This window comes from Streptopelia decaocto, assembly GCF_964273445.1.
Source record: "Streptopelia decaocto genome assembly, chromosome: 1".
NCBI lineage: Eukaryota > Metazoa > Chordata > Aves > Columbiformes > Columbidae > Streptopelia > Streptopelia decaocto.
The window spans coordinates 51,023,072-51,048,885 of record NC_138663.1 but is presented as its reverse complement, the minus strand read 5'-3'; the positions used below and the strand labels follow the sequence as shown (position 1 = coordinate 51,048,885).

General features: G+C 36.6%; 1 protein-coding gene across 1 annotated transcript in view; it reads left to right on the top strand.

The window, feature by feature from the left end:
• TMTC2 (transmembrane O-mannosyltransferase targeting cadherins 2) overlaps window positions 1-19,547 on the top strand; it is a 256,438-nt gene extending 236,891 nt beyond the window's left edge. Inside the window, exon 12 of the mRNA XM_082043051.1 lies at window positions 16,556-19,547. Within this exon, the coding sequence (XP_081899177.1) occupies window positions 16,556-16,735 (180 nt within the window). The 3' untranslated portion in view covers window positions 16,736-19,547. The remainder of the gene's footprint in view (window positions 1-16,555) is intronic.
• The last annotated feature ends 6,267 nt before the right edge of the window (window positions 19,548-25,814 follow it).

The window sequence follows — 25,814 nt, the reverse complement described above, 5'->3', positions numbered from 1 at the left end:
TATTAAAAAGCAGTTTCTACATGTGTTTCTTTTATTTTTTTTTTCTCAGTGTTGGAATACAGTTTTCATGTCAAAGGCTTCAGGCTTGCAATAAGTTCTACCTTGAGTTGAGAGAAGAATGCTGGTGATTTCCAGAGAATTGACTGTATTTTTATAGCCACCTTATAGATAACATGCTTTCAGTGCCTCCTTATGGGAAATGTTCATAATATATGGATTTTATTCATGGCAAGACCTCTAAAAATGAATGTACTTCTGATAGTACATACATCTTTAAAAAATAAAGTAGATGTTGGATTTTGTCATGAAACATATGTAACCAAAATCTGCTTTATCATGTGTTTTTTCCTTAGGTGTTTCCATGCCAAATTTCCCTATTTGACTTTCTTCTTAACATCCAGTAATTATCTCATGCAGCTTTACCAGGCTAGGAGTAATTGTGAGGCAGATGACTTCAATGCATTTTGCCAGCTTGTTTAGGGCATGTCCTGTTATTGGCAGGGAGAATTTTAATAAAACTTTTAAGAGCTCCTGCTAGGTTACTTCTGCGGCTGATGGTAGTAATGGATGGATTAACAGTGGTTCCTAAATTCTCTGCACCTGATCCTCAGTGACCAAAACCTGGCACTGTTCTACACTTCACTGGACCCAATGTCGTCCTGACACTGCTCCAGGGATATTGCAGATCCCTCACCAGTGATGGATCTATTCCTCCTGCAGCTTTTTTAAGCAAGTCTATCTAGTCCCTGTTATCCAAACCCAATACCATGATCCTCTAGAGAAACAGTATACATAGGATTTTTACACCATGTATTATTGCCAGTAAAGCATGACACTTTCCAGTTGAGAAGCCTTATTTTAAAATGTTCTTCTACCTGTTTACTTGTTTATTCAAAGTAATGAACACATGGCAATCTTTTATCTTTATCAGTGCCATGGAATGACCACAGACCTGTATTTTTTGGTAGTTACCATCCAGCAGATTCACCTGTTCCATTGTCTTCCATTACGTGTCTGCCTTTACAGAAAATACAAAAACGGGCCTTGTGGGGCAGGTGGAACTTCTGCCGATTGCCTGCCTGCCCTCTGAGCTGCTCCCAGGTTCTCCTGCCCTGTGTCAGGCCTGCACAGCTTCCCACTGACAGCACCAGCTGCTGCAAAGCCTCACATTATTCAAGGCTTCCTCACAAGTGTGCCAAAATTTCCGCCTCAATGATATGAATGGCTGTGGATTCCTTCCAGCCTAGCAGTGCTCTTGGCCTCCCGAAAAATCTCCTTTCTTTTCTCCTGGTGAAGATGTGAGGAATAAGAGAACTTCCCAGGATCCAGTTCTTCCTCTGTTCCTGCTGCCTTGCTTTGTAAAGACTGAATCAATTGTTATAGTGTACACAGGATTTTTAGGGACTAAAAAGGGTGCTGTGGCTTCCTGATGAGAAGATACAGCATGACTGATGTGAACTGTATTTCCAGATAGCATACTTTGAATAGTTTGACTTCAGGTAGATAGAGGTGTGGGAGGTTTAGACTTGGATCAGCTCCCCTGGGAGAGGAGGTAGTGGAACTCCCAGAGATAAAAGAGGACATCACTCTCTGATCTCAAAAGCATGAGGGAGCACTTTCTTTGTTACTGTAATTTGGGTAGACTTTCCCTGTTGACACAATAAAAGACCGACTCTGAGATGTGATATCAGAATTGCTGTGACATTTGCCAGCCTGCCTAGCAGAAGGCTGACCTTGCCTAAAGGTTGTGCAAAATAGGGAAATTCAAGACAATTAATATCAACTGAATGAAAGCTGCCTTTTTTTTTTCAGGTAGAAAGGCTCTTCAGTGTTTACACAGAAATAGTAACACTACTCCACGTAGAGAGTTTACCCATACGTGATCCCTCTCTGCACCTCCTGAGCTTAAAATGTTTTGAAATCTAATTTGGGCCCACAGCTCAGTTTGTTGTTGCTGTTGTTGCTTCAGCCTTTCCAGGCCCTTATACTCAATTCATCCTTCTTGTCTGAGGCTAAATGCAAGGCAGATATGTTATCTCTGCCCAACTATTTAAGGAAAACTGTGTTTATTCTTTTGAACAAAAAGTTATCTTTCTATGTTTGCAATTACGCTTGTTCGTGGTCCTCCTAAAAATTCTAAAGATGCATTTAGTTTTTTTGTTGTGCAGAGTTGTCAGCTCCAAGACAAGCTTGTATATAGGCTGTTGTTCTGAACCCTAAAGTATTCCTACTTCAGCAGAGATTAGTGCCTCCCATCTTAAAATAAAACAAAACAAACAAACAAAGACAAAACAAAAACCCTGTATAGCATTTTCCATCCCTATCATCCTCATCAGGGGACAAAGAAAGTACATCAGCTATTGGAATGGGGGAATACTGAAGGACAATATCAGGATGAGTTGTATGATTTGAAAACCAATTTGCTCAGCTGTGGAAAACACTGAATTTCTTTTGGGAAATACAGAAGAATGTTTTATAACCTTACACCAAAAAACTCTACATGCTTTTTCTCATACACACCAACAGCAATGTGAAAGCAAAGACTGAATGTGCTTTTCGGTGATTATGGAATAGTTAAATCTGGTTCTCGATATTTTGATCCATCTTCATGTAGGGTGCATGGATGAAAGCTGGAAATCCTGTCATCACAGTTCTCAGTTTTACTTTTGTGAGAATTAGGTTATGGGAAGTTCATTTTTACTCTTATCTTCTGATTATACAAGCAGTTAAATATACAAATGTCTGAGATCGATTGGCTTGCTCAGTGTAATTTGTGAGTTTTGGAAGTAGAATTAAAATGCCTTCAAGTTGCTCTTTATTTCCCGTCTAGAATAATCTGTTGTACATTGATATTGCTTCTGCTTACACAAGTATTGCATTGCAGTAATACCACTGATTTGTTTAGAGTTGCTTTTGTTTCTCCTGCATGCAAGAGGTAAATTAGGCTCTGTAGTTCCTGATTCCTTCAAGTGAAATTACCCAAGCAACTATGAACTCTTCTTAATGTAAAGTTTTTCAAACAGTAAGCTGCATACTTAGTAACTCTCTACAAAGTAAGCCAGCCAGAAACTCCATGATAAGTTGGAGTGCTTTTCATTTTTAGCTATGAGAATTTTTACAAATTTCCAACAAATATTAATCCTTCTACAGTCTAATTATTGCCATAGTGTATTTTCTGAGTCACTCATGTTCATGAACTCTAAGATGTAGACCTGCTTTTCGTTAATGGGGGGAAAAAATGTTGGAAATGAGCAACTATGTGTTAACTCCTCTTTTCTAATTTAATGAACATTTAGATCTTCATTAAATCACCAATTACTCATACCAAGAACTGTTGAAACAGTAATTTGGTATTTGATGCTTAGCATGTAATTTGAGAGAAAGAAACTCTCTGATAATCCATGTCAGTCATTGGAACAGGCTGCCCAGGGAAGTGGTGGAGTCACCATCCCTGGAGGTGTTTAAAAAGCATTTAGACGAGGTTCTTAGGGGACATGGTTTAGTGCTAGAGTTAGGTTATGGTTGGACTCAATGATCCTGAGGGTCTCTTCCAGCTGAAATGATTCTATGTGCTATGCACTTGGGACATAGGTCATATAAGGTTTTCAGTATGTCTCATGGAAATCTCTTGTGCTGCTTTGAGCTGCTGTTGAAAATCTTTTATTTGGAAACAAAAAAAAAAAAGCCAGAGTATTTTGTTTTATGCACCCATTTTCCATTGTAGACTCTGTTGTCCACAGTGTTCGAAATGTTTATATGTCTAAATCTTCAAAATGTAGAAGACTGTGTTTTCACAAAAGTCACGCATGTTTTTTATTAATTCACTGGTGTTTCCTAAGAAATTAGTCACCCCAGTATTAATGTGTAGGTTCTGTTTACAGTTGGACTCAATGATTTTAAAGGTCTTTTCCAACTTAAATGATTCTATGAGTTTGTTTTCTCTCCAGGCACCTACCTAGATACCGAACACTGTTCTTCCGATCCCATCACATGATTATCAATGGATAATTCATAAATTCTCCAAGTAATACTCTAAGCTATTTTACTGTCAAGACCTTGTTTCAGAAATTTTGTAGGACTGTGCCTTAGTTAGCTTGAATCTTAGTATCTTCACACTTCTTTTGGTTGTTTTTTTTTTTTTTTTTAAACATGTATTTTCGTCATGCAAATATGAAGTCATTATCTGTATATAGATATGTCCATCAAAATTATTTGAAGAAATGAGGATGTGAGGTCAGCTTGGCCTGTCTTGTGGAATGCCGTTTTGTTTCATCTAGCATCTTAGTGACTTTCATCCACATCTTAGTAGACAGAATGAAAAGAGCTGTGCAACAGTTATGCCTGTACTCAACTATGATGTTCATTAACTGAATATTAAAAAAAAATAGGTTTGCAAAACTAATTAGTAGAAAGTCACAGTCTAGATTTGTACTACTGATTTAAATAAAAGAGACCATCTTGCTTTGAGATAATGGGAGGCGGTAGTTTGTAATGAGGCAGTCTCTTTGTTGCAATTGTGGAAATGAAGATGACGTATCATGGGTAGCCCTACGCACTTGGAGGTGATTCACAGTCCAACAGCAATATGGCAGGGGTACCCTGCTGCCTGCGTCAGTTCCTGGAGAGAGCAAGATTGACTGTGCCTTGTAAATGTAGCCCTTGGTGTCTACCAAAAATAAAGTGCCATGAAATATAGAACTCACAGCAGTAGATTAGCATTTCAGAAATTAAACCATCTGTTTGAACTCAATTAGAAGAGAATCCAGTAAGGTTTTTCCTAATAGAGTATTCTAGTGTTGGTTCTGAAAACAATAGAATGAACTTATTATGCAATTAAAACTGATAAGGAAGTGTTTTCAATGTTCATTAAATAAACCCAGGAACAGTGCATTCTCAGTAGGATGTTTTGCAATAAATAACTTCCTAATTTTCTTCCTAAGCTGTAGTTTTGATGTATTTCTCAGCCTGGGAATTACTTTTATTTGTGGGTTGACATATCCTATTAGAATTTTTTTCCCCTACAAGCTTTGGAGAATGTATGGTTCTGTTTCACAACATGGTTTTGATGCAGCTGGTATTCTCCACCCTCCTACACCTCTAGGTGTATCTAGGTGATTGTATAGAGGAAAAATGCCCTAGAATAAGGCTGGTTTTGGTCTGAGATCTGTCTGAGGAGAACTGTATGTTTACAGACTGCTAGGAAGGGGATGGGTGGCAGGTCTGGCTGAAGTAATGTTCTTGGAATTTGTCTTTAAGACTAATTTCAGTACCAGTTGGAATGCGTTTTTCCCTGGGACAGTCACGGTCTAGAGATCAGCTGCCTGCTAGTGAAAAGGTGCTATGAGGAGGACATGGATAGTTTTTCATTTCCCCCAAAAAGCAGTCCCTTTTCACTGAGGCATTCTGAACCACTGTATATTGGTCAGCTCTGTATACTGCATTTACATGATTCTACCTATCCCAATTAGTTTTAATGGAGAGCAAATATACATTCAAGTCTACCTACCCTTTCAAAACACATCTTACATATAACGAATGGCTCTATTACCGAGCTGAGGCATTTTTACTAATTCTTCAGGTGCTCCAGTAAAGATTGTCTTCCTGTACAGTAAGTAACTTTAATCTGACATTATGGTTTGTAACGGTGCCAGTTGCTTCAGCATCTGGCTGACGCAAACTCACTGAAAACAATTACAGTGTGAAGGAAAATAGAAATCTTTTCCAATATAACAACAGTAAAAATGAAAATCCACAATAAAACCCTGAATTAAATTCCATATGAAGGTTTGCTGTACATTTCTTAGAGTCTGTGGGGTAAATGATTGGCATATTTATCGTGGAATTATTCGGTGGAGTTTTACTGTAGCTCAGTACTTGTACTTCATTTCTTCGCATTCTGACTACATTGAAATAAAATTATCACTTTTTTATAATTTTTGAAAGATCAATTACATGATCCTTCATTAATTGTTTGAAAAATGCTGTTTTGATAGCTGCATTGATGGAGTTGTTTGATGATTGATTAGTTCACAAATTGGATGTTTTACCCATAATAGAGGAACAAAATGCTTTCTGAACAGAGATTATGGAAATTGCACAGGAGACAAACCTTTTGATTTGAGAGGAAAAAGTGAGTTTTAACAAAAAGATTGCTGGTAGGTAGGACCCAAAGGTAATTTCTGTAGGATCCTGTGGTATTAATATAAAATGGGTGGTTTCTATAGTGCAAATATATAATGAAAAGGCAAAGTAACCTGAACCATTGACTGTGGAATGTCATAGCGATGCCAGTGGCCCTGGATTATAGTTTGCTCCAGACACAGAGGACTTTTACTGGAGCAGTTTGGAGCAAGGAACTGGTTTCATTGAGTAATTTTTGACACTGAATTTCAGAGTCAGGAATTGAACTTTGATATCTTGGTGGTAGTCCTGCAAATATTAGTTGTCCTCTTGTCCCTTCAGTAATAATTAATGAAACCTTTTTAAAAAGGAAAATATTATTCACAGTGTTGCTTCGTGTGTCCATTTCTTAAAATTATAGTTTGATGAATACAGAAAGCCTCTGTTTAATAAACGGCAGTTGTCAACACATGAAGTAGTATCAAGTGCAACCTTTCAGAGTAGGATGTGTAGATCTACCACTGAACACTTCTTGCTGTTACTGGTACTAATTACTGACAAAGCACTGTAACCATATGTGTCACTGGTGAGATGTGGTAAATAAGGCTGACCTAAGCAGAAAGGTTGGGGTTTTTTTTGAAGTCACAACTTTGTAAAAGCCTGGTGACCAATTACTACCCTGTGGTCTTAATATTAGCAATCAAAAGACCAAATTTTAGAAGCTACAGCCTTAAAATCTTTACGTTACAAGAATCCAAACTAAAACCTAGCTCTTAGCTGGGAAGTTAATAATTTTAATATGCACTGTAGATTTAATTTTTAAATACTATGTAGGGAACACCTGCAGGTTACTGGCTGCCAAAATGTAAGGCATGAATTCTTATGAATTACATGGAGTGCTGTATTAAGCACTTTGAAAAAGACCAAGAGTATGTGCATCTTTTCTCAGCTGCTCTTGTAATCCTGTGGGTAAAACCAAAGTCAAGACCAAGTGTGGGCATAACCTTTTTGCACTATGGAACAGGCATGGAAGTGATAGGAGCCAGATGAAAACAGACAAAAAGAAAGAAAAAAAAATTGATATGTAAATACTGTAAGATTTTCCATTCAGAAATTATTTAGGAACAAGAGTTTTTCAAGTATTTTCAGTTGTGTCTGATGTCTAACAAAAATGTAGTTCCTTGAACAATACATCATCACAATACTTTTATGTATTTGTTCATCTGTTGTGGAGTAAGTTTTTAGTTGCAAAATTACCTTGGTAACATTTCCACATGCTGCAATTGCGTTTTCTGACAAATTTGAAAATACCTTCAGATACTATTGATAAACCCTGTTGTTAGGGAAATCGTATCACTTCATGTGTTAGACATCGTTTGTACTTTCTTGCCAATAAAATTATTGCCAAGAGTGGAATAATGATGGATTCTGTTGTCTAGAGAAAGTAAACCAAAAGAAAATGAGTCTGTTAAGGGGTGGAATGAAGGCTAAAACTTACCCTAAAACATCCTACAATGCCTAATAATCTTCTAGTCTTTGCTTTATTCCTGTTTCTGTAATGCTTTAATATAATACTTTTTCTGTGGGCTGTCTTAATAGTGCCTCTGCATGATATAAGCCTTGAACAAATTAGCAAGAATCTCATTCTTTCTGCTCAGAGCAAGTATGTCAAGTTGCATAATGGTTTACACAAAGTGCCTGGCAACTATAGCTTACAACTGCAAACACCTACATAGTTTTGGAAAACATACAGCAATATCAATGTTAATGTAGTTCTCAAGCTTTTAATTCAGCTGACTACACTTGTCAGCCAAAGGTGCAAAGCCTTGATTGACACTTAACGTCCATCTGAACATCTGGATGCAAACTATTGGAAAACTAGTGATTTTGAGAATCCTGTAGTTAGAACGTAAGTAAATTTTTAAGGACAGAAATGAACACTTCTTCCTTCTAAAATTTCGCTAGTTGTGTACCCTACTGAAAAAATTGAAGCTCTAATGCAATATTCCATATGCATGTGACTAGCATCTTGAAAAAACTACACAACCTTCTCTGGGTACTGATGTATTTGATCAGTATCTGGGCAAAAATAGACAAAAGATGCATTCATTCTCAGCAGTCATTTTTAAGTTCCAATGGCATTTTATTTGACTGAAAAGAAAGAACTGTTTTTGATGCCAGTAGTATATACTGCAATTGTATTCATAACCTCAGCTGATCTGTAAATTAGAGTTTTCTCTGAAGATCAGCCAGTTTTGATTATGTTAATGTGGACAGCTATTGCAATCAGCCCTGCATGTGTGCAGCTGGGTGACGTAGAGTATATTAATTTTTCTTTTAATGCTTTACATTTCTTTTAAATTAAAAGTGGGGTTTATATCTAGGCGCTAACACAAAGCATGTTATTTTTCTGGTTTCCAAGGTTTAGAAGCAAAGTGCGTAGAAAAATACAATAACTAATAGATTCAATTTCATTTTAAAACACCCTTGGTGTCCCACCCTTTGGTGGGACAAAATTCTATTACTGAAAGATTTTTAGTAATTTCTGTTTGTCAGTATGGTAGTACAGATGATATTGCTATTCAGCAACTTTCTTACTTGCTGGGAGTACAGTGTTCCTAATTGGCAGTGTACTCATACAAGATAAAGAAGTTGGTTAATGTTTTATACCGTAATCATAGCTATGTATTAAAATTAGAAAATTGCAGACACCAGAGCACAGCTGGATTTCTATAAATAAAAATTAAGTCATTTGATGATTTTTTTAATGAAATCCTAAAGTGCTAGGAAAATTAAGTAAGATTACCATATCCTATACTGATGAAAACAGTTGAGCTGTAAAGCTAAGAAGTTTAATTAGGGACACATTGAGGACTGGAAAATGTTTTTGGTTGGTATTTTTGGGGGGTTTGGTTTGTTGGTTGTTTGGTTTTGTTTGTGTGTTTTTATTTGTTTGTTTTTATATAACCATAATATTAAATACTCATTTTTATTATGATAATATGAGTATGTTATCCGAAAAAGTCCGTTGTGGTTTCTGTATAAACTGAGTGTGATTAGGGGTTCTTTAAGCATAAATCTAAACATTTAATGCATGGGGAAAAAAATCTAGATACACAGAATTTATAAGTATATTTCTGTGGGACTTTCTCAGCTGTTGTTATGATCTGCAGGCTTTACCAGACATAAGATGTGCTTTTGTTAACTTGCTGATATATAAAACAAGATACTCTGAATTTATATGAAGGCCAATGGTAGATAGCTTTTCAGCAACAAAATGTAACGTATATCTATATATGCTTGTTTGGTTTTGAATAACTATGTTTTCAAAACTCTGAGTGGTCTCTGAAGGTTAAGATGAAAAGATGTTGAGGAAAAAAATCTTCACTTGCTCGAGAACATTGATGTTAACATGTTCCCTATCGATGTGATAATTTGAGAATCAGAGTAGACTGCTTGATGCTTCCTTACCGCGCCAAGTCTAGAACTCTTCCCTGACTCACAGCTGTGGGTTTCCTTAATGATGCCAATGTCTAAATCTACAAGCAAACTGAATAATTTTATGGTATGCTTGTGGATGAAAACGCCCTCATCTGCCACTCATAAATATTAAAAAAAAAAAAAAAAAAAGAGTAAGAACCCCTTCCTTCACTTTTATTTTCTGGTTTGAAATGCATATATGCTGTAGTTTGCAATTTTAGACATGATGGTCTTTAGTGTTTGAAAGCACAGAAGATTAGATACATACAATTTGCATGTATATTCTCCCATCACCAAGCAGGTCAAATGCTTTGAATGTCCAAATGTAAGATAATAAATTAAAAAACAAACAAACAAAAAACCCCCACACAAAACAAAACAAAACCATGTTCTAACATTTATGTAGTATCATCAGTCGTTAAGCTGACCAGGTATTAATTTGTGCAGTTCTTCTGCCCTCTTTAGTGATATATTAACTTGATATATTATCCTAACCTGAGACTATCACGTAAATAGTATTCAAGAGAAATCTACTTTAATTTTTTATGTTTTCTTTTTTTTTTTTTCCTGGTGGATGTGTTCACCTCCCTGGAGATTAATAATTTGTTACTTTGGTGAACAAAATATGAAAAAAAGCACTAAAGGAAGTCTCTGTTTAGTGACACATTAGTGAATAATAATTAAGGTTGTTCTCCATCAGCATCACCAACGTGGTACTCTCAAAGATGATCACCAAATCCAAGGATCCACTCCTCTCTAGAGCCTGGGCTTGTTGTTAGTTAGATTAATATAGCTATGTATGTAGTCTTAAGGTAATTAGTTCGGGACACAGGCTCCCTTTACAGCAGAGACGTTTAGGTCCATTTCTGAGTAAGACAACCGTGGAAACTGTGCTCTTCTCAATGTTAATTCAAATTAGTATTTGCGGGGAGAATGTTTTTCTCTCCATTTCCCATCTTCACTATTTAAGCTGAAAGCTATTTTTGACACTAAAGCACACTTACTGAAATTATTCATGAGCAGACTTAACAATTTAAATAATGTATTTAAGTGTCATAGAGGAGAAGCTGAAGGGCTTTCTTCCATTTTAAGAGTTTGCAAAGATGCTGATTTTTTTTTGTTTTCTGACAGAGCTGAATGATTTGCTGTCTGGGCTGATAACACAGGAAATCCCTCTCAACTCTGAATTTTATGCTTTTCTATTCTCTGTGATCCATACTATGTTGCCATACATCCTGTCATCTTGTTCCAGAATGCTTTTTGCACCAAGCTAATCTGTTCCTAGACGATTTACTCTTGTCGTGCAGCTTACTGGAGATGGGTGTCTTAGTTGTGATTCATGTCCTGTTTGGAACAAAATGCCAGACACAGTATATGCAGACTGCAGTTCTTAAGATATACAAAAGCCTTAGAGCATAGAGAATCAAATAGACACATGAGTCTTTGAAAGGAATAACTGGCACTTGGCTTATCTGGCAACACTAGGTTACTCCTACAAAAAGATCTACTTCCATGTGTCAGTCTCTGCTGAATTTACGGTGTTATCAATGGACTGCATTGGAGAGTAAGACCCAGTTGGCATCAACCATCTTGCTAAATGTCCCTCTCCTGCCTCTCCTTCTACCTTCTCCCCCTACCCCTGTGCTTTAAAGTAGTATGCTTACATTTTGGGGAAGCTGCTAGGTCATGGTTTTACTCAAAATTATGAGTCTGTCACAAGCAAGTGCTACCGCTGAAATGATTCTGTTGTCCACAGTTATTTTTAGCAATAAAAAAGGAGTTGTTGACATTTTGATTGCTTCAGAAAATACTATGTAGTGCTACAGCAATAACACCAGTAATAAAAGTTCAAGTGAAAATTCTTGCCATCACTGTAGAAGGATAAAAAAGGCATGACAGCACATTATCCTGTGGTCACTGATAAGATGAAGCAGTCCACCATGCTTTTCTCTCATGCTTAAGCGAGTCATTCTACAACTAATACTCTGCTGCTTTACGGCTCAGTCGTTGTGCCTCCTGTATCTTCAGTTATCAAAGAGGAAGATCTGAATTCTTCAGCCATATTTAATTAGAAGTGCTTCTTTGACTATGGACTTTACTCAACAGGAACCCGTAAAAGAACAAGTGTCCTTAATTGCACTGTTCTAAAACAAAAAACTTAGCCTCTGTATTTCTGATGGGTTGGCCATGCTGATTACAGTATTCATTAAACAGTCCTGGGATTGTTTTGAAACATCTACAAGATCATGCCTGGCAGTAATTCATTAAGAGCAAGATGAATATTGTCAACATCTTTTCAGTGACCTTTTAAAAATGGCTAGGTGAGAAGTAACTTGCACTTGTGATTCTACTGGAGTAAAATTTGGCATGATTTTCCTTATAAGTACCCTGGCAGCAACAAAAATGCACTTTCACCTCAGAATCTGCTGCTCTGGCCTCTGTGGTGTTGAGCAGAGAAGGTCATCTGTAAGCAGGGCTTTGGGGAAAACTATTTCAGATTTCATTGCTTGTATTTGGGCTGTTGTTTGTTCATAGTTGTCTGCTCTGCAAGAGGTGGTTTTGAGCTAGGTTGAGTTTATTTTCCCTAGGTTTCCTGTAGCAGAGACTCAGGCATGGATTCCAGAAATTCTTCTAAAATAAACAATTTGTGCATAAGTTACAGCATAGAGCAGCTTGAACTGGGTGTTTCCTGAAGAGAAACCCTCAGCAGAAAAAAAAGCTTGGACAATTATACCCCTAAAGTCCAAGTCTCCACCCCCTGCACATCACTCCAGGGCAACTGCAAAATTAGAGTCTGGGGTCTCCATGTTCTTCGTTAGATCTCTTCATTTTCATCAGGCCACTGTCAATCAAAATCCTGACCTTAAGTTGCTATTTTGCACCTGCAGCTGGAGAAAATAAGTTGTTGGTAACAGCCAAAACATTATTTCTGTTTCTTGCCTTCTGTTAGGTGCTGTTCTGTCCCTTTGCTTATTTCCAAGGACACAGCTCCCGTCTTCTGACTTGAAGATTCTGAGGCCTTTCTGCTTAACGAAGCAGAAAGTTCAAAGGTTCACAGCTTGCAGAAGTTATGCTAAGCAAACTTACTTACGCTAAGCAAACTCTATATAAGCAGTTTCTAAACAAGTTCTATAAGAAGCAGTATACCAAATATAATTCCCTAACAAGTGTTTGTGTATTTTTTTCTCTATCCTTAAGTTCTTAGGCATATATAGAAGTAAACTTGTTATCTTCTGTTTAGGACTGTTCTGATATGACATTTGCTATATATGGAGCTAGAGATGATGAATAAGAAATAAGTTCAACTTCTCTGTCTTTAAGATTCATTCTATTTGTGAGTCCAATACTGTACTTGGTTACATGAGTGTAATTCCAAAATACTACTCAGAACTTTTAGAATTATTTGGAGATTCCATAGGTGTCCTGATTTTAGAGAAGACTTGAATTTATGTTAAAATTTTTGCATGCCCCAAGGCTTTTCTTTGAATTTGGTCATACAGAGAAAGTTTGAAAGAATTGTCATCAACATAAACCAAAAACACCTCAGGCAACTAAATACATGCCTTTTGCTATTTTGTCATTTATTAACTACTCTGTTATTCCTCCCCTGTCCTTCTCAGGAGCACCTCCCGCCACCCTTCACCCCCTCCGCCCCCCCCCAAAAAACACTAAAGAAACAAGCACACCACAATCAAAATGCTCATAAAGGGAATAATTCCCAGTAGACCATAAAAGACAGCATTTACAACCAGATAGAAATGCCAGTCAGCTTTTTTTGATGTAAAGCATCTGTCTCCAAAAGGAAATGAAGGCAGGCCAGCTTCTCCTTTCAAGCCTCTGAAGTAGTAGGTGGTGTCATTTGTTATACAGTGCTACAAGTCCCATGTTATTGCACTGGTAGCTGCCGACTGCCTTTGTTAACGTACTGAAAAGTTTTATCAGCTGTCTTTAATAAAAGACAATATATGTGAAGAAAAACTGTAGCAAATGTCTCTTGCTCTCTTGTCCTCAGACCATTATTTATGGTTGTCAGAGGCTGATGGCACTGATGTATAATCTTGCAGTCACCCAAAATTATTCTTTTACAATAAACCATAGATTTTTGGGGTGGCTGATACCCTAGAAACTTAGAGAGCAGTCTTTCCCAAATCCTGTGCACTCCTTCATTTGAAACATGGAGTTGGAATGAACTTTCAGCACTACCCGAGATGAATTATCAACTCACGTTTTCTGTGAGTACATTTGTTTAGAACATTAATGGCCTAAAAATTGGTGGGTCTCCAGGAAATCAGGAATGAAAAGTAGAAGTTGGAACATTTCATGTTCAGTTAAAAGGCATTTTTACAGTTTGTTCTTCTAGATGTTTTTGTTGCTTGCTCTAGTGAAACGATATAGCAAGATAAAGACGTGATGACAGAAGACTTTTCTTAGCTAGGCATATAGTCTTATATGTATGATGTTCTTTAGAGTACTTGATTAGTGTGATACACATACCGTGTTTTCAGGGGGGTGTGAAGGAAATGGAGAGGACTTCTGGAAGGTGTATGAGACAACTGTGTTACTTCCCACACAATAAGTTTGTGGATGCTGTAGAATTACCCATGAACACATTTTAACATGTGTCTTATTTAATATAAGTTTTTCTGGGTTTAAAGTTTTTTAATCCTTTTCCATTGTAAGCTTTTTCTAAATGCAAACATATGCACATAGTTCTATTTCGAGTGAGAAGACAGTTCTGTGTCAATAACTATGCTCTTGAAAAAAGCTGTTTTATTCATAAACTCTAATTAGGCAAATAAGGAACACAATCAGTGGGAACAGACCATCCTACTCATGATTTGAGAAAATTCTCTCAAACAATCTTAAGTCTAAAATAAATTAACAACTAAAATATGTGGGTGTTTAGACAGCCATCCATATACAGTGGAGCTGTTTTGTGATCACCCTTCACTTACATCACTTCAATTAGCACACAGGACATCTGTCATGAAGGGGTGTATTATTCTATTACAAAACAGCATGCAACATTGGCACTGCAAAGGTGGAGCTATGATAATGTGGCTGCCAGTATGTGTTGTCCATAGCGAACATTACATTCCAGGGGCTTAGTTTTCCTTTTCTGTACAGACTATGACTGAAGAGAAAATTTTGGAGAGTATTAAACTGGGAAAACTTTATAAAATCCAGCTGAGTTTTAGTTGTTGTTGTTTTGATTTTTAGTAGAACAAAGTAACTAATTTTGGGGTAGTGGAAGTAATCTGTCAGGGTAAAGCGAGAAAAATTAAATCTAAAAATAACATCTTCAGACTGCACTGCATTAACATTGTTTACAATAAGGAGGGCTGAACTCATTTTGTTTTGCTTAATTTTGAAACTCTGGAAGCCAGTTTTTCTGAAAATTTGATGTGTCGCAGTTCTTTGTGACTCTTGAGTATGTGTTAATAGGAGCAGGAAGAAAGCTGAAAAAATATGAAATATTTGTAGGATATAGAACTAGAGAAGCTTCTGAACAACATTTCCACCATAAAATTTAGGATTTGGACACAGAATTACAGTTGATTGGTTGGTTGGTTTATTTGGGGGGGGGTGTTTTTTTTGTTTGGTTTGGTTTTAAACTTGATTCAGAAGGATAAGAGTAATGAGTTTAACTTGCTAGTGGAGAGGTTTGGAACATAGCTAAGTCTTCCTCATCATAATGACTCCCTATTATCACATCAGTCTGGGAGATCACGTCTGGTGCATATTTTATTTGTCTTCTCCCTACCATATTTTCCTGAAGTTATTGTCACTGAGGGGCTTCCAAAGCATACCGACAACCCCACACAGTAGTGTGAAGCTGAGTTTCCATGTGTCTCCGCATTTTGGGTATTGCGTTTTGATCAGAACAGTGGTGGTGAGTGGTGTCTTGAAGCACTTATCCTCTGAAGCAAAACTATGTGACTTTGAGTGTTCCTGAAGCTCATTGGAAATGATAGTGACCTGAGGAGGAGAACAATACTGAACCTTGTGTGGTATTTTTCCCCTTTTTCTTTGAAATGCAAGGTACTGGTTTGGCAAATGCCTTTACTATGCTCTCACTAGCAAGTGGATACCTTAGGTACTTGTAAAAAGGTAGGTTAGACTGTGTTCTTCAGCTTCATAAATCTGCTTTTCTACCCTTATAATATTTCTTAACTCCAGTAACCAGACATGTTTAATTATCATGGACAACATATTCTTTCAGAATGGAATAGTCTAAAGATGAAAAAGTAAAAACAAGAAACATTTTGTCCTAGCTAAAGATGGAAAAAATTGTTAGTAACATAAGAAGCTTTTTAATGGATTTGTTATGAAATATTCACATCTTTGTTATTAAAATAGCATGTTTTTTTTCCACCAGTGTCATTTTTATTAAATCATTTGTTAAGAAATAATTGCCACAGCCTGCATCTAAATAGAAATCCTAGGACCCCTGAACATCCTCAGAATCTGCGAATAGATTATATTTTCTACTAGCTATTATTAAGACAAAGAGACAAAAGGGATGAGTTCCAATGTGTTAACTATTCCCAACAATTATAAACTCTTTATTGGCCATGGGTTTAATTAAAAATAAATTCCTGTCTTTAATCCACCCTTGAATTACTTTAATTTTCTCTTGGAAACTGTGCTATGCCGACATTACCACATGTAAAGCTTTATGAGTTCTGTGTTTTCTCATTAAAGAGAGAAGTGTATGTCTGTAGACACCAGAGCTTGCCCTGTTTAAAGCACAAAGTATACAGCAGCTGTTCAGAAACTTTTTCTTGTTATCTCTATTTGCTTAAATTGCTAAATTGCTTCCATGAAAAGTTTGCAAACATAAGGGAATCATTTGTTTAAGTGGAAGAAGATTGACTAGGGGAAAAAAAAAAAAGTGAAAATATTCCTAATATTTCTTCTTCCCCCCCCCCCCCCCTTTTTTCTTTTTTACCAGTATCCAGCTGCCCTAATGAATCTTGGAGCCATTCTCCATCTGAACGGTAAGCTGAAGGCGGCTGAAGAAAACTACCTCCTTGCTCTTCAACTCAAACCTGATGATGTCATCACTCAGTCCAATCTTCGCAAATTGTGGAATATCATGGAGAAACAAGGTTTGAAGACATCCAAAACATGATGATGAAAGCTCTGAACTTTTTCCTTAAATTGATTAAAACCACGAACTAGAACTTCCACACAGTTGTCCAATCAAAGAACTCATTGGACTTGACTGCAAGGATCAGAGGTCTCAATTGCTGCTAGAAGCTATTCTGCTTTTTTGGCATAAGTTTTTTTTTGCTAGATGAATCGAAAAGGGGAGACTTTGAGATATTAATGAAGGACTTGTTATCCCACAAAAATATTTAGAACTATACCATTTGAAAGAAGGTGTTTTGGCATATTTGATAAATCATTGCAAATCCCATATTGCTCACTTTTGGGTGGGTACTTGGAAAGTATACTGTCATAGAAATACCAAGGGAAAATTGTACAGTATACACTAAGCCATATGGGAGTAAATGTGGTAATAGTAGGTTGAAGTATTTTGCTGTTGCTGTAACTCATTAAAACGTATACTAAACCCAGTGTGTTTGCAGTTTGTCTTAATGCTGCTGTATCTTATTTTATGACCTCTTGCTTACCAATTTCACAGATTATATGGCCAATTTTTTTTAAACCTGTCACTTGTGATTCAACGACAGCATTCAAATTTGTTTACTGTGAATATGCGTATTATTTCAGCTTCTTAAATTTTAATGCAGTTTTCTTGAGATACACATTCAAATGGCTGTGGACTAGACAGAATGAGAAAGCAACTGCCCATATTCTACATCAGATGTGTATGTAGACTAGTAAAAAAACAAAACAAAACAAAACAAGGTCTAGAGTTGTGATTTAGCAATACAAGCAAGACTGTTGTTTGTCCTGATATCAAATGAGCGTGGTCAGACTGTCATATTAAGAAAAAAAATATACGGTATTATAGAACCGTGTGTTTGATTCTCTTTACATTGCTGTCAGATAAGACCAACATTAAACTGGACTTTGCATACGATATTTTTGCAATAACTCAGCCAAGTGAGATTTGAAAATATTAATGCTTGGATATGCTACAAATGTGATTTCATGAGAAACTTGGAGAAAAGGGAATGTTGTACATTAGTGAGGCTAGGAAATAGCTGAAAGGACTGGATTAGATCGTGCTTTAAACAGTGTAGATAAAGAGAAGTCTCTAAAGGTGGTTAACAGTTATTTTTCACAGTGGTGGTGTTTTAAAAAATACTACCTGTTCAGATTCTAACCAAATATTATTATTCTGTTTGTATTTTGACATGCGCCAGCAGCAGAGCCGTCAAATACCTAAATATGTTTTTGGTGAGGTTCAGTTTATCTCTGTTTCAGAATGATTTGGCCTAGTTACTGTTTTAGTATTCATTTTTTAAATGTAAAAATAATTTATTTAGTGTATTGAAGCCTTAGTCATTTTTTCCAGGCCATTTGTTAACTGCTTGCTTTCCTTGGAATAAGTATTATTGCTTGTAAGAAAATTTACTATTTCATTTAATGACCTGTTGGTATCTGCTTCAGTGTTCTTTTCATAATAGTAGATAAAGCGTTAAAGTGGTAGAGCACCTTGAGCTGAAGCTTCTTCAGGATCTTATTTTAAAAACTCTTTATTACTGAGAAAAAATATTGTTTTGTTTTGTTTTGGTTTTTTTTATTTGTGTTTTGTTTTGGTTTTGTTTGTTTGTTTTTGTCTTTATAACTGTAGAGCACCATTCCAACAAAACTCTAGAGAAGAATACTTTGCTGTATTTATTTATTTATTACTTGACTGCAGCAATGTTACCGGCCATTAACACAATAGTCTGTAAGTGTTGCTATTTCTTTTACTTGGTTTTCCTTGCATTTTTTGTGGGCAGTGTGCGTACCCAACAGGAAAGGGGACACTTGAGTTATACTCTACCTTCTTCTTGGTCATTCTCCCCTTCCACTTGGATTTTAAATCTGTATTGAAATAGATTGGGGAGTAGCTGTTTCAAAGTCAGTCTAGTAAAAAAAATATAGTAGTGTGTGTTTAATTTTCTTTCCTTTCGCTTACTAAAATACCATAAGTTGCTAAGTTTACAAGGGGCCTGCCTGAATGGCCAGAGGGGAAAGATTGTTTGGTTTTGTGGAAGGTGTCAAGTTTTTCTCAAGTAATGTTATAGCTGTAAAAGCAAATTTGAAGAGTCAAAAGCTGAGTTTCTACTTTATCATTGAAACCCGTGTAAGAATACAATGGTAGATTGAACTTATTCTTCCGCTTTACTGACTTTCTGGAAAATGTATAGAAATAAATTAGATAGTAACTATAACTGAACTCATTATAAAACTGTGGTATCCTGCAGCTTTATTTGCTCAACAACCATCAAACTTCGATGGCTTCTTGGTCTTAACCATTCAGTATGTTATTTGTTTCCTTCAAATTGTACTCATTCTTGTTTAGTAATTTTTTATTCATTGCACAAAGAGGGAAAAAGGGGAGCACTCCTGTGATGCAGTGTCATACTTGTGTTGATAACTGTTTATGTTTGTTTCTTAAAAAAAAGAAAGAAAAAAAAAAAAAAAGGACTAGCATAAATTTAACAAGAATGTCCCTGAATACATTTTTTAATATAGGTCTGGGCTTGATCACTTTCTTCTTTTGGAATAAATTTAAAACATGTTTAAAATATGTCTCTCTGCTCAGGGATTTATGGTGGATTATTGCAGACAGTGCTAAAAAAAAATAATAAAAGAGCACAAAACAAGTTTACTAAATTAAAATTTTATTTTTTGAAAAACTGTTATTTGTATAAATTATCAGATTTGTAGGCTTTCCTTTTTTTGTAGAAATAATTGTTTATGTGCCAGATAAGAGAATTTCAATTTTGTTTTCAATAATAAAGCATTGATAACTAATACAATGTGCATTCCTTTATCTGTTATTGCAACAACACTGTCTTTTTAAAAATTATTCTAATTTAATGAGTTACATTAACTGTTTTACATATGGATGATCTATATAGCATGAGTACAACTTGTGATAGCTGGCTTTTATATTCTATTGCAATCATCATTCAGATATTTTCAAAAAGGTTCTCTGGAAACATTTTTTTACTATTTCTACTCACTTAATGTAGCCAAAGTGGTATGGTAACTCTTATATTGTATTGTTGTTTCTAAACTTTATGGGAACAAAAGCTGATGAATGAAGCATATTTATAAATTATTTTTATATTGACATACAAACATGATGTCAGTAACAATGCTTCTAAAATGTATCATAGGCTATGAAAGCTAGAAAGAAGACTTCTCTTTATATACATGGTCTTTTTAGTGTCCGAGAGCACCTTCCACTGATGTTGCAATGTCACAGAATCAGTTTCAAATCTGCTGCCTTCCTGCACAGATGTTATGAAGCGACATGGTTCTCTGACCTTTTGATTTTCTCTTATTCTTCTGTGGACAGAGCTGCCTTTGCTCAATCGGCCTAACTAATATTCTCATACCTTCCTAGTTCTGTTGCATTCAGGTCCTGTGCATTGATACATCTGCTCTGGGGTTGATAAAGATTGATGGGCATGAGCAGAGTGCTAGGGAGGCTTTGGGTTTCTGACTCCCACATTGAACTGTCTTGCCTTTTCGTCAAAGTTCATGTCTCACCTTCGGACATGGTCATTCCTTGCCTGAGTAGGTTTTGATGAAATGGCAGAAGATGAATATGGAGTATGCGAAGAATAATCTGATCAGCATCACTCCTTTCTCGTGGAAAAGGTCTAAACATGTGCTTTAACCCCTGCTCTGGCTTCTTATCCCTAGACCCTGTGAGATCCTGTTCTGTCTGACTTGTGTTGTGCTGCCAATGTTTCTTTCTTCCAAGCATCACGCTTTTCAGGCAGCAGAGAGCTGATACGTCTCCATTTCTGACGGAGGCAGCCAGCAGCTCTGCAGTGTTTTTTTCGTCCTTCCATCTTATACAGGTCCATCTGAGTTTGCTCTCTGTAGCTGGCACAGATGGCTGTATTACTTCTGGGATTTGAACTAGTATAAAGGTAAGACACTAAAGTATTCTGTGTAAATATACCAGCTTATTTGGATCTGGTTTGGGACTCTCTGTGACTCTGGTTGTAGTCATTCCCATAGCAGCTTTGCCTTATGAGTGAATGCAGGTAGCATGAGAGACACTTTGCCTCCAGTTCAACTGTGAGAACAGCCACTGACAGCTGAATTACTGTTTTTATTTTTCTGCATCCCTAAGGGTTGCAAAGGAGAGATTTTAACAGGAGAATATGGATATTTAGAAAGGAAAGACTTTTTACCAGGGCCTGTTATGATAGGACAAGGGGTGATGGTTTTAAATTAAAGTAGGGGGAGCTTCGGGCCAGACATGGGGAAGAAATTTTTTACAATGAGAGTGGTAAAATACTGGCCCAGGATGCCCAGAGAGGTGGGAGATGCCCCATCCCTGGAGACATCCAAGGCCAGGCTGGACGGGGCTCTGAGCAACCTGATCTAGCTGAAGATGTCCCTGCTCATTGCAGGGGGGTTGGACTAGATGACCTTGGAAGGTCCTTTCCAACCCAAACTATTATTTGATTCTATGAAATTGTGGGAAATCTAAAGAGAATCCCATATAACCTTTTACCTTTTTGAAACTTCTGTTTCTGGTCTTCTGAAATAAAATAGAGATCAACTCACATGTTATACAGGCTCCTTCAGTTGGACTGATCATGCAATTTGAAAAGTGCCTTCCTTGCTTCACACAGATAGCGAATGTTTATTCTCCTTGAGTTTCAGTAGTGTGATATTGGAATAATGTGTTTTAAATAATAGAATATATCCTGTGTTGTGCAGGGGTGGAGAGTGAGGTGTCAGGAGGATATGCAAACATTTTTGTGGAAATGAGTAAGAATTTTAGGGGCACAGGCTTATTTCAACAACAAAGGAGGAACACCAAGATCAAGTTATGCTAGGATAAACTACAGGAAAGGGTATGCATTAGTAAATTAAAACCCCAAATCAATACACAGTTTTAAAAAGTTCTTTTGGTATAATAATAAATCAAAAGCAAACATTATCAACCAGAAATGCTGGCCTGGGAAGACAGTATAATAGAGTTGAGGAGGTAACAGTGTATTCACCATGAAAGAATGAAGGCATGCCTCAAATTATGCCACTTGATTAGAAAATTGTTACGGTTGTGTTTGGTTTCAAATTTCAATTTGATGTTTCTATCCTCCACACATACTTTTTATTTTATCATATTTACCCTGTTGTGGTGTACTGGCTCCTTTGAAGGTTACATATGAGGAAGCTTTTCAGAAGAGCAGAAACATCAGAGTGGACCTTCTAGAAAGGTGTAAGATAAAATACATTAAATCATGCATGCCTGTTACATACTCTTTTATTTTGAATATAGTTTCATTGACAAAGCATAATTAAATTTACTCACTGAAATTATTGAGTTTACAGATATTTCTGTGCAAGGTTTGAAGACAAAATTACTGTGTATGTTTACAAACCTGTGTCAGTCTGTGTGAATTCGAGCACAAATTTATGTTTTAAAAAAACTCAAGATTTCTCTTTGAAGATATCAGTGTGGAAGCCACGTGCACTGAGAACAGTTGTAGGAGTTTATTTTATTTGATAGAACTTGTGTATAAGCCTATGTTTCTTTGCATCATTGGTTCCTTAGCTGCTGATATTCTATTTTTACATGGATGTTTTTGTTTTTCTGAAGCTCTGTACCTGATTATGTGAAGCAGTGTTCCTGCAGTTTCAATAGTTTAAACCACAGGTTCTGTTTTGAGCTAAGCAGAAATGAAACTTGGCTTTCATGGCTAAACTTGAGTTCAGTTTTGGTTTCAGGGATGATTTAAACCAGGTGAACAGATTTTTTAACCCAATAATACACTGGTTTGCTGTACTAGGTAATCCCAGAAACTAGAGATTATTTGAGAGGCTGTGCCTGTTTCTTCTGTAGATTTTTTTTTTTTCCTGTCAGCAAAGCATTTTATGTCCTTTTCTGGAGAAATATATTTTATTGTGTCTCTAATTTTCTTGAAGACAGATGTTCCTGCATACCCAGTATTTTTATTACAATGAGAAATTACATTTACATAGACTTGATTTATTTCTTATTTTGACATGTTTGTTGCAACCACAGCCATAAGTTTCTTGACAGTACATGAGTGTATAATACAGTATATTGTTTGTTATATTAAACCAATTCCCTCTTCTAGTTCCTATCCAATGTGCAAAACCAATAATTACAACAAAGAGTCACTTTTGCAAACTTACAGTTTCTGGAATCCAGCAGTGTTCTTCCTATTGTGGCAGTGAATATTTTTATATGAAAACATGAAGATGTAGGAAAATATGTCTTAATATGCTAGACAACATGTCTTAATCCTGCTGTAAAGCTGGATCCTCTCTTCAGCTGTACAAAGCCCACAGTGATCCATAGAAAACTGAGGCATGCACCTGGACCCAGGTAACTCCAACTGAAGCTATGGAAACATATTTTACATTTCCCTGGAAGAGACACAAAATTATGAAGCAGGATCTTCACACTGCAGCAAGTCAGGACGTTTGCCATAATTTTGCTGATCCTGAAATCAGGTGAGCCTATTTCTGAAAGTAATGCATAAGCTAAATGAAAGTCTTACCTGGAACACCTCAAGTGTAATACACTAAGTCTCAAAAAGGAGTATTGGCAGGAATTACATTGGAAAGTTTTCGTTTTGCTGCATCTTTTGAACCATTACAGCCTTCTGGCCCACAAAGTGTGAAGAGAACATTCTAATAGCTGGTATACTCAGGTTCTCTGGTTGCCTTGGCTGAAAGCTTGTTGTACGTATGTAAAGATTTGATCTTTCCTACACAAGGTGTGCTTGAAAAGGGTACACAGGGACTGCAAAAGCATTATTTCTGCTGCAAATACCTTTACAAACTGGGCAAGTGTTAATTGACCATAGGGAGAAGCTGAGCTGAGAGAAGGCTGGACCTTGATAGTTCCCCCATGAATGATCGGTGAGACAGGAGGGAGAAGTAAATGCAAGTTAGCAACCATGCATGGATTTCACTCCGCTTATTTAAAAAATGTAATATGAAAAAGACCACCCATCTTGATTATGTGAATTTTTTGCTTTGCAGAGATGGAATTCCAGTGACTTTATTAGGTCTAAGGGAAACAAAATGCAAATTGATGGCAAAACTGGACTAAAACATCCTTGAAAGCATTTATTAACAAAGCGTGCAAAATTAAAAGGCCTCTGATTCTGTATCAAGTTATGGAGCAGGTCAGACACTGACCTGAACCTACTGTCCTCATTTGCTGGAGAGTTCAAAGACATGTTTCCTGTTTTTTGTTTTCACAACCCAAATTAAAAAGTAGCCATCATAACTCACTAGCAGCTAAACAAAAATGATGTGAGAACAGAAGCCATTTTAATTCAAGTTTTCATGAGAAATTGATTTAGCTAGAAAAACTGTCATGAAGGAGAAATGTGGGCGTTTAAAACTGAATTCAACATAAACTACAGAAAATAAGGTGTTCAATGGCAAAAGAAGAGCAGCCTTTTAATAAACTGTACATGGTTTTGTTTTTTGGTTATGGTTTTGGGTTTTTTTACACAAGATTCATATGCACAAGTCTTACTACTTCACAAAAAAAAATGCAGACAGGCAATGTGTGAAGCTGCACTGCAACTGATTGCTTTGTCCACTTTCATTTCTTATTGTGAAAATACCAAGTGATGTTTGAGTTCTCAGAAATTTGAGTTGGATAAGACTGCATGACATTTTTTGGCAAAACCTAAATTGTTGCACCCATCTTGACTGTTTCCTGCTTAGAATCTCTGGAAGTGACCAGATCAACAGATCATCTCTCAAACTTGACTAACTTTCATCTTCCCGTAACCTCACTCCTACCTTTGGCTCTTGTCCCTGCTTGCCCTGCTATATCCATTGCAGATAGCGCTGTCCCAAGAGCAGTGATTTGTTTCTCCTACTTGGCTGTAAAGTGCTCTACTCTATTGGGACTGTATAAATAAAAGTAATTAGTTTTTTCTGCCTCATTCAGAGAACTGTAAGTAAGAAAAACAGGGTACGTGGGTCTAATTTATACATAAATGGCTTATTTGTAGGGTTAATAGATTTTAAATTTGCACCTCTCTTTTTGCGCCTTAAATGACAAGAAAAGGCAGTAATACTTAAAACGTAAAATTGCCTCATACATTTCAGATCAGAGTCTCAGAAAGCTGTAGAAATGATAGATTGACTTATATTGAATAAGCAGCATCACCTGGTGTTACATTTCTACTTTTAATTCATCATTCGGAATGATATAACCATACCCGGTACCTCTTAAGAGGAATTGTAGAGGATCCAACCATCTGTTAAATTAAACATTGGTGATTATTATGAGCATGTAGAGCAGACCTGCTACAAGGGGGGGATGATAACTCTGTGCATATAGCTAAGCCCTAGGAGCCTACTTGATTCATGAAGTTGGATTCCCAATTAGAACTGAAGGTTTGTTGGTTTGTTTTGCTTTTTTAGTGCAGTCTCAATGCATAGTTAATGGCAATGATTCGCTCTGATCCTTCTATACTGGATACAGTATATCCTATGTCTGAAATACTGAAATGCTGGAAAAGGTCCAGACAGTTATGCCTTTTAAATGAATGCTTTAGTATGTTGATACTTTTTTGGCAGTAACTTCCCTGCCAGCCTTTTCTGTCTTGGTGCTACTTCAAAAACTGGAGGGGGGAGAGGGCGGGCAATAAATCTGCTTCTTGAAGAGAGCTTTGATTTCTAACAAAATCCAAACAGAACAAGGCATAACACTATATGTGACAGACCTGGAAAAAATAAACAAACATACTATTTCAGACAGGAAACTTCTCAAGGGTCCCTCTGCTTGAGGTCCTGTTCCCAAACAGCGGATCTTCTTGCCTGATAGTTTCTGTAGCTTTTCAGATAATGTGTCCCTAGTTTTGGTTATAAGGGAGAAATCCTGTTACAATTAGAGATGCTAACAGTTTCTTCATTGACTTGAGTGGCTGAAATTTGTTTGGGACAAGGACTTGTTCATATTTCTATGTTGGTTCCTCTGATGATTTTTCTGATCTCCTAGCACAATAAAAATTATACTTGTTCATACACTGTTCAGGAACTTTTACAGGAGA